Raw genomic sequence first — 9,054 nt, 5'->3', positions numbered from 1 at the left:
CCGGAGAGTGGTATTACCTAACCATATATCTTCCTAGAACCTTATCTTAGATCCATTCCTAATAGAGAAAGAACCATATGAGAAGATTCTTTTTATCGCCATAAGTCCAACCAAAGATACAAATCCCCAGGGATAGCGCACTAGAGCCAACATACTTCCTCTTAAAAATAGTTTGCTAGACCCCATCTTCGGTAAGGAGCTTATACAACTATTTACCGAGGAAGGTCCTGTTTTTAAGCTCAAGATCATGAATATCTAGTCCATCTTAATCGGTCGGATGGCAAATGACACTCTATTTAGTAACCGCTATTTTTCTTTTCACTAACTTCTTGCCAAAAGAGTGTTGATTGTAAAAAGAATTTTGATATAATTTTGTATAAACAACTTTAAGATAGTTTAATTTTTCAGAAAGTTAGAAGTACAATCACACATTTTCATAAGTCCCATAAGGAAATCCAGAAACATGTAACGTTGGTCTATGTAAAACCATTCCACCTGCTCGTGTAATCTACTCATCTGTCACGCTGGAACCCCACCGTGCTGCTCGCCTCTGCAATGCTCTTCCCAGTCCCACCCTCTGCTTCCTCCGCCGCATCTTGCCATCCCAGCCATGGCGCTTCTCCTCCACCGTCCCTTCCTGATTTCCTCCATGTCCCCATGTCCTCCCTGTACTCCCCAGCCAGATAGCGAGTCAGAGACGGGCCGACCGACGCCGCGTCGATTTGCGGCGGGTCTACAACCACGCGGGCGAGCGCGAGAGCGGCAAGCCACTGTGCGGGTGGCGATGCACATGGCGGACACCGCCGCGAAGACCATGGCCACGGCAACAGAGGGGAACCGGCCACCCCATCTTCCTTGCACAAGCGCTCCGCGTGCCGACCCTCTCGCCGGTACTGGAAGCTGCGGGCACGACAAGCCCGCACCGTGCTGGCCCGGCCCGGGCCAACCCTCAGGTGCAGTTCAAGTACCCGTGCAACAAGATGCCTGGCCGAGTCGTCGCTTCCTGCTTCCCGATGACGCTCTGTGAGCTGAGCTGCTTCTGTGCCCGGTGTGGCGAGGCGCAGATGCTCGACGAAATGCCAGGCAAGGGAAGCACGATACTGAGCGCTGGCCGTGTTCGATCAAATGCCAAGCAGAGGATGAATGCAGTGAATCATACTCGAGGAATTAACGCAAAGGCCCTTCCATCACCGAGTTGGAAGACGATGCTCAGCACGACGGAATGCTTGACACAGGTCAGTGTTCATCAGACAGGCAAGTCCGTCAAGAGATGATTACCGACCCGCAATTCCCACCTGAGACAACAGAAGTCTAGCCGTTTGCACACCCAAGCGGCCCAAAGCCATACGACCTCACGACTATAAAAGGCCTCCAATACCGTATCTCGCCTTCAGTTCACATAGTCCCTCCCAAACTCAGAACACGAAGGAGCCCAACGGCAGGCAGCAGCAGCAGCAACCCAAGAACTCCTCCCACGCCAAGAAACCAAGAAGCAATCATGTGGACGTGGGGAAGGAGGAACCGAGGCAGAACGAGCGCGCCTCCTGGAGCGAGTTCGGCCTCCCTCGACTCCACGACCACGACCACGAGCGAGGGGGACCAGACCTTGCAAGAGGACCTGCTTCGCGCTGTCGAGAAGGAAGTAGAAGAGAGGACCGGGGCCAGCCTTGGCGCCGGCGCGCAAGAAAGCTCCTCCTCCGGCCAGCCATCAAGATTCTTGCGAGGAGCGCGGAAGGCTGCCAAGAAGGTTCTAGGCGTCGGCAAGAGCTCCGCTCCCCCCTCGCCGAGGTCAGCAGCAAGAATGCTGCGAGTGCAGAACACGGCATCTGGAGTCGCCGGCACGTCAGGCTCGGTGCCCGTGGTGGCGCCAGCAACTGGAATCGATGATGCAGCCAGGTCTGAGCAGCAGCCTGCAACCCGCACGCGGTCCGAGTTCGCCGCTGCGATGCGAAGTGCGTTGGCGAAGATCCAAGAGGCTGCCGCGGGCGACGCCCAAGGGGAGGCAGCGTTCGCCGAGATGGAGCAGGCGATGGCCGGCCTCATGGACCTCTCTTACAAGAAAGTGGAGCCCCCGAAACTCCCGCGCGATTTCGCCACCAAATGGGCTCCTGATAATGTAAGTGCCACGGTCTCTGGTTCTTGGGATTTCTGATGCAGTTTCCTGTCTTCTTCTGGTTCCCCTCGTTTCCGTGCCTCTTTCTTGCTGTTGCTCCGATGATGAATTGGTCTGTTAGCCTTTTCTTTTATTTTTGTGCAAGAACATCTCGCTGTGTAGTTCTTGTTGGCTGTTGCCATATAATTTGCCTTTACACAACACAATGCTACATGGCGAACAATTGAAAATCAAACTGAACCACATGTCCTTTTCTTCGTTTAAGAACTATTAGAATTTGGATAAAAGTTTATTTTCTGTTCAAGTCCAATAGCATCGTGTATTCATGTGTAACAGTAGCATTCTATCAAATTGATTGAGCCGTCTCTGCCACTTCATCTTTTTTTTTTCCAGTGAGCTACTCCATTATTTAGGACGGTATGAGACTTCCATGGAATCAATTTTTTTCGGCCCATCTCAACCTCCTTACCAATATACTAATTTCACAATTATGCTGTGTTGTTAGGCTGATGCACTGCATGGAGGAGCAATGGATGATCCTGTTATATTGGCTTCTGGACATGTAAGTCACAAGCTCTTGCCGTTGCTTCCTGCACACCAAATGAACTACCCTGTATTTTCTACTGGATGTTTCAATTGTGTTCTTCATAACTGATGTCCTTCAAAAAAGGCAAATGGTTCTAAAGCAAGCAAGTGCTCTATTCACTGATCGTGAATCTTTAAAATATTGTTGTTGATTTGTTATTAACTGTTAATAACGGGTAGCAATAGCAGCTATGCACAACCAGGACTGAACTTCCCGATATTATTATCAGTATCATGAAGTTCTGTTCTCTGACTTCACTAATGTAAGTTGAGACTCATATTACCTTTTACATGGGATCGTCTTTCTAATGACTGGGTAGTTTGGTTATCAATGTAATTTCCTCTTGAATTGCGACATGTTTATAGTTTCTATCTCATCAAATAATCGAATTGATTGGGCGCTGAAAGAAAAAAGGTACCAGCTTATGTTCTCCTGGATCATAATAAAATAATCTGCACTTCCTGCTCTATGATGTAGTTCGAATTTTCATATTTGTACTTGAGTTTGTAACTTATTTGGAAAATTGCGATATTCGTAAGCTGTTAAATATCATATAAGCTCCCATTGTGCTGTAGTTTTGCACGGTTGTATCCTTGGATGCAATGGGTAGTTATTGATGCACTATGACATATTGTTTCTGAAGAGCAGAAACTTGGGACCAAAAGACAGGATTTTTTCTTGTTCTCTTTCATTTTTGTTTATTCTATGTACTTGTTTCACCATTTTATTTCCAAGAAATATATCTCCCACCACTTATACTGAAACTGCCAGGTGGATGCTTACATCTATCAAATGGTTGCGTGGGTGTAGGTTCTAAGCAATTGGTACTATGTCCATTTCTTCCTGAATGCTAGGTTGGTCATTAGTGGCCATGATCATCTACTGTAAGAGGACTGTAATCTATTTGTCTAAAGTGTTTTTAACTTCACTAATTATCTATGAAATTCTCTCATGGTTTGTATTTACCCAGTTACCATATTTTGCTTTCCTTGATTGCAGTCTGTTGATCAATCATACCAGCAGTGGTTCAATTCACAGAAAAATACCTGCCCAGTTACTGGTCACTCCTTGCCCCACTCACTCACAGTTCCAAACCACCTCCTCCGTGACATGATTACTGCGTGGTTCCTCGATCACTCAGACCTCCCCCCCTCTACCACTGCTGATACGCTCTCTTCCCCCTTGATACCACCTTCAGAGGAACAAATGCAAGACATCCTAGACAAGTTCTCAGGTCATTCAGTACTGCAGAGAGAGGCCTTGCATTCGATCCATCTAATGTCTAAAACATCCAAGGGAGTGCATCCTTGCCTTGACAAGTGGCCAGGCCTGGTCCCTGTGCTCGTAAATCTTAAGAAGAAATGGAAATCTACATGGGCACGTGATGTCGAGGAGGACAGGATCTCGGTATTCCTTAATTTGTCCATGCACAGGCCCAACCGGGAGATCCTAGCCGGACAAAATAAGCTACCAGCTGTTCTAATCAAAGTCGTCGAGAAGGCAGAAAAGCTTGGAACTTCAGACTCATTTTTGGCGATGGTAGCTTCTACAGTTGCCATACTGTCAGAGTTTGATGTGTTCAGGAAAAGATTATTGGACACAGGGGGAATGAAAATGCTCAGTGATCTACTCAAGATTGAGGATGTTCTAGTACGGAAGGAGACAGCCACTGCAATCCTTGCAGTCTGTACAGATGAGGAAGCCAATGCATCAGCTGCAGAAAATGATGTGCCTGATATGCTGCTGGAATGCTTCATGGTCACTGATGAGTTCCTGCTTCTGCTTGATCGTCTGCCAAAATCTCCAGATGTGTTGGATAGGATATGTGATCATTCTGTGGAACTGGTGAATATCGTCATTGAAGAACATGCAAGTGGAACAGTGACGGCCCAGGGCATCCACTCTGCGATTTCCTTGATTTTTATCATTGCTCACAGGGACGTGAGTAAGCTGAAAGTGAAGAACGTGGAGGATTTCAAGGAGCGGTTGCAGGAGCTTTCATCAAAGAGAATACCGATGCAGACGATGTTTCAGGTGGAAGGAATAATCAAGATTCTGTCAGATATGTTTCCAAGCTCTCTCCAGCCACACGAATAGACCAATCTTATACTGCCCTTCTGTATCTGTTGTTCATGTATGGGTTCCAGGCAGCTTTACTTCTCTTTGCTTACTTTTTTTGTAGTTTCAGTTGTTGACTGTGATGACAATTTGATGAACTATACGAACTACTCAAAGCATATAAATAGTATAGTTGAACTTGTTCTCACTGCCTCGTGAGAAATATAATTCTGATTCCTGGCATCCTTTTGCTCAACAAATTCTGTGCATCCTATGGACTAGCTACCTGGTTACAATTCAGCTTTGAACAATGCTTGTATATTTAAGCATTTCCATCTGGGTTCCATAAACACGGGCCAATGCAATTAAGTTTACGCATATCCTAACTGGAGTGGTTCAAGGCTGGATTCAGTTACCATTTCTGCGCAAACCTCTAAGTAAACAAATGATTCGAAAGAAAAAACTAATGTAAAATGATGGTTTTTGAGCATACATTATTTAGAAACGGTATCAGATAGTGTGGCACCGCCAGGTTTATGGAATCTACAGATTTATATTGGCAGTTCGAGGATATTTTCTAGTTGAACTATGGAGATCAATTTCTCCTTTTTTTTTTTTGTAAATCCAGGTTGCTCTTGGGCATTCATACAAGACAGTCAACAAAACAACGTAACAAATATATTTACCATGAGCAGTCGACCCATCACGACATAACACAAAAGCATATGGATGACAGACACTACACAACCCAGACACATGAATCGGCACATCAACAGTTGACGCAGTCGATTTCAGGAACTCCACTCTGCACGTAGTAAGCAACAGAAAGCGCGACCAAAACCATCACTGGGATCAGTAGCCTTAGCACGAGTCGCAGCGTGGACTCCTTGCTGCCATCGGTCGTGAAGAAACTCCTAGCCAAAGGCCACAGGCCACGCTTCTTGCTTGGCCCCTGGCTCCTGCCACCCTGGAAGCAGCGAACAACAGCAAACCAACTCTAAATCGACAGCCAATGTAGTATAGAAACAAGGTGGGACAACAGGGAACTCACGCCAGCTTCCTCGCCCTCCATCTTGCTCAGCTTTTCAATTATGTTGCCGTAGAATTTAGCATCCCTTCTGTTGTACTCCTTCACTTTCTCCTTCAGCCTCCTATAGCCCATCTTCACATCCCTGAGAAAAACAAGGAATATTACTTCTCCCAACGCGAGGATAGAACAAACTTAGTCATAGAAACTGCAAAGCCTGGTTGTGTCATTGGTGACCAAATAAATGGTCCCAGTGATGTCAAACTGCCTTACAACAAAATAACTAGTGAGCTTTACACCCTAAGGATAGAATTTCTTCCAGTAAACTTGTGACTCAGTGTTTATTAGTAGATCATGACTTTAAATAAAATCAGAGCTACGAATGTTAACCTGTTCTCGGGATCTATTTCCAGTGCTTTTTTGATATCCAGCTCTGCCAAATCAAGATCAACAAGATGAGTGTGTGCCTGTGCCCGTCTGTACAAGGCCTTCACATTTGTGTTGTCAGTTTCCAGGACCTGAACACCATAATTCATAGTCAGCCCAGATATTATCTCTTGTTAGAACTATATATAGTTGACAAGATGTCTTAGTTTCTACATATAATTACCTCGGTACACAGTTCTTTTGCTCCCTTGTAATCTTTAAGTTTCAGTTTGCATGCAGCATCATTGAGCTTGCAGCTCAACTTGAGTGCTTTCGACGACTGTTTTTCTTCTTCACTGAAGGAGTTGTCGTACTCTATGAAATTCAAAGCCTGATTCAGGACAGAACATACTAAGTGTCAACATTTAGTTAATGCAAGGCATCTGCATGAGACAAGGTTACTTTGAGTAAGAGGTTTGAATTTTTGACCTTTCCATATCTCTTAGAAGCCCGGGCATACTTTCCCATCTTAAACCACACATTCCCTTCATCTTTCTTCTTAGCAGCTGCTTCAATCTTCTCAGTGTTGTCCTTCAGCTCCCATGATTCCTTCTCCTGCACAAAATGAGATGGAGGATTTCAGATTTCAGATTTCATCCATGACCAATAATTACTCAGCCGTACAGATTCTGATGTTAAGAATATTCTACCTTCTCAAAGGACACTAGTTCAACGTCATAATAAACAGTTGTGTTGGGAGGAACTACAGCCAGATCTTGCTTTGATTCATCAGATCCAAATGCATGCTCCGGGGCAATAGTCACAAATGCAACTTCTCCTTTCTTCATGCTAAGCACTGCTTTGTCAAGCCCTTCAATCACTTGCTCCTCATCAGTCTTAAACTCGAACGGCTCTTCACTATTATGACCTTTCTCCACAAACACAGTACCATCCGCCAACTTCCCAATAAGTTTCACTGCAGGGTAAGATTGTATCATTTACATATAAATAACAGGACAGGAGTAGCATTCTGAGATCATACCATGTAAGAGGAACAGTAAAATGTACCTTTGACATTTGCACATTCATTGGGACGGTTGTAGCCTTCACCCTCCTGAAGGATCTTCTTCTGGATCTTCTTATCGTTACCTATCTCAACGACTGTCTTCCAGGACACCAAGTGAAGATCAATGTGCAACATAGCATTAGGGGGAACTGCAGCTCCGTCTCCAGAGGCTGGCCTGCCTTCCTCACCAAAGCCATCTGTTCACCACATGACGCATATTATATATGATTTCATTGCCACATTAACCAGAAGAGTTCTGAACTACATTACTGTAGAAACTCACATTCAGGTTTGATAGTAAGCAGGACCTTCTCATTCTTCTTCATAGTCTTGACAGCCTTCGATATGGCAGGGCAGAAATGCCCTGAAAAGGAAATATTCTTCCGTGAGAAAATGGCCTTTCAAATCTAGAGTTACAATGCAAATGTTCAAAAATGGCAAACAATATACCTTCTTTTACGGTGAACTCAACACCATCAGATTTTGTAACAACACTTCCATCCTCCAGCCTCGCCTCATACTTAACTGCACCAAGTAACTGAATAAACCTTGACAGTCACAGGAAAAGCATTAAGGGGACCATTGCAACGAGCATGGTATAGTACCAAAAACTTCATCGATGTCCTTGGGATTCTCCCACTTCTCGCCTTCAACTAGTATCTTCTTAAAAATGCTGCCATCTTTGCAAATATCCTTGACACTTGCCCATGAGAGAAGCTCAACATCAAACTGCAGTGTCGCATTTTGAGGGATGACTGGAGGGGAGCCATCCTCACCATATGCAAGCTCTGGTGGGATGGTGAAAACAGCATTCTCGCCCCTCTTCATCGTTTTGATGCCCATATCCCATCCCTTTATAACTTGGCCTGTGATTAGAGGTTAACAACATCATTTCACTTAGAATACATTTGCCCTGGAAGCCTAGTAATTTACATCATTTGAAGTTAAGAATGTTCATAGTGTTAATTCTCAAATGAGTTAAGAGCAAACTTAAATTGTTTCAGCTAATAGGAGCGGCAGGCATACGGGGCATCATATACAGGCTAAGGCTTGGGCTGGGTTGAGACCTCGTGCACGGAAGGCGGTAAATGCAGTGCAAAATAATATCCATCGTAATTCTGTCATATCAATTTCGCTCTTGTGGAGCAATTCTGTTACCAAGTTCACTTGGCTTTTTTTATGAAAAACAAAGGTAGGGGCCTCCCCTCCCAATGTAGGTATGATCTAAATCTGGTGCATGTAACTCAGTTACAGACAAGTTTTTTGGGAATAGTGGTGTGGCATAATTTTGATAGACCGTCCATGAAATCATTTTTTGAAGAGTTATTCTAGTTATAACTTTAACAATGTAAATCATGATTCGCAACTAGTGTGCTCTGTTTGAACAGCGGCCAATTCCCATAGGGATGAAGTCCCGGCAACCTCACACACATTTGATTTCAAATCCATAGTTCCAGTGATTCAACGGTCAAGATCGAGTGAGTGAAGGGGACCTAACTAGAGACTAAGAACCAGGAAACAGAACACGGATGAATCCCCACTTGAGTAGAGTCACACTAAAAGCAACATTTTCTGTTGTAAGTGCTACATCTATTAGAAAGAAAAAAAGAAGTACCAATTTTTTTTTTTTTGCGAATAAGTACCAAATTTCAAATCTTACTGTAGTCACAACTTTTTGAAGAATTACTGGAGTTAGAACTTTAGCAATGCAAATCATGATCTGCTACTAGCGCGCTCTGTTTGAACAGCGCCCATTCACGTAGGGATGAAATCCCGGCGACCTCACACACATTTGATTTCGACTCTATAGTTTGAGTGATTCAACAGTCAAGATGACC

The 9,054-nt window shown here is 44.5% G+C and overlaps 2 protein-coding genes across 2 annotated transcripts in view; one reads left to right on the top strand and one right to left on the bottom strand.

The window, feature by feature from the left end:
• The first annotated feature begins 1,380 nt into the window (after positions 1 to 1,380).
• On the top strand, positions 1,381 to 4,894 carry LOC124690426 (U-box domain-containing protein 73-like). Its single transcript, XM_047223813.1, has 3 exons — positions 1,381 to 2,116; positions 2,619 to 2,675; positions 3,699 to 4,894. Exons 1-3 carry the CDS (start codon positions 1,499 to 1,501, stop codon positions 4,794 to 4,796), a joined length of 1,773 nt encoding a protein of 590 aa, XP_047079769.1. The 5' UTR covers positions 1,381 to 1,498; the 3' UTR covers positions 4,797 to 4,894.
• Positions 4,895 to 5,407: 513 nt separating this feature from the next.
• Positions 5,408 to 9,054, bottom strand: part of LOC124692768 (70 kDa peptidyl-prolyl isomerase-like) — a 4,624-nt gene continuing 977 nt past the window's right edge. The window contains exons 3-12 of the mRNA XM_047226201.1: positions 7,822 to 8,082; positions 7,667 to 7,741; positions 7,500 to 7,580; positions 7,219 to 7,413; positions 6,861 to 7,126; positions 6,640 to 6,765; positions 6,395 to 6,541; positions 6,175 to 6,302; positions 5,809 to 5,929; positions 5,408 to 5,724 (exon numbers count right to left, since the gene is read on the bottom strand). Of these exons, the coding sequence (XP_047082157.1) occupies positions 5,527 to 5,724; positions 5,809 to 5,929; positions 6,175 to 6,302; positions 6,395 to 6,541; positions 6,640 to 6,765; positions 6,861 to 7,126; positions 7,219 to 7,413; positions 7,500 to 7,580; positions 7,667 to 7,741; positions 7,822 to 8,082 (1,598 nt within the window). The 3' untranslated portion in view covers positions 5,408 to 5,526. The remainder of the gene's footprint in view (positions 5,725 to 5,808; positions 5,930 to 6,174; positions 6,303 to 6,394; positions 6,542 to 6,639; positions 6,766 to 6,860; positions 7,127 to 7,218; positions 7,414 to 7,499; positions 7,581 to 7,666; positions 7,742 to 7,821; positions 8,083 to 9,054) is intronic.

Source organism: Lolium rigidum, chromosome 2 (assembly GCF_022539505.1).
Source record: "Lolium rigidum isolate FL_2022 chromosome 2, APGP_CSIRO_Lrig_0.1, whole genome shotgun sequence".
In the NCBI taxonomy this organism is placed as follows: domain Eukaryota; kingdom Viridiplantae; phylum Streptophyta; class Magnoliopsida; order Poales; family Poaceae; genus Lolium; species Lolium rigidum.
Note: the sequence above shows the minus strand (reverse complement) of the source record. Positions and strands in the feature narration are given on the sequence as shown.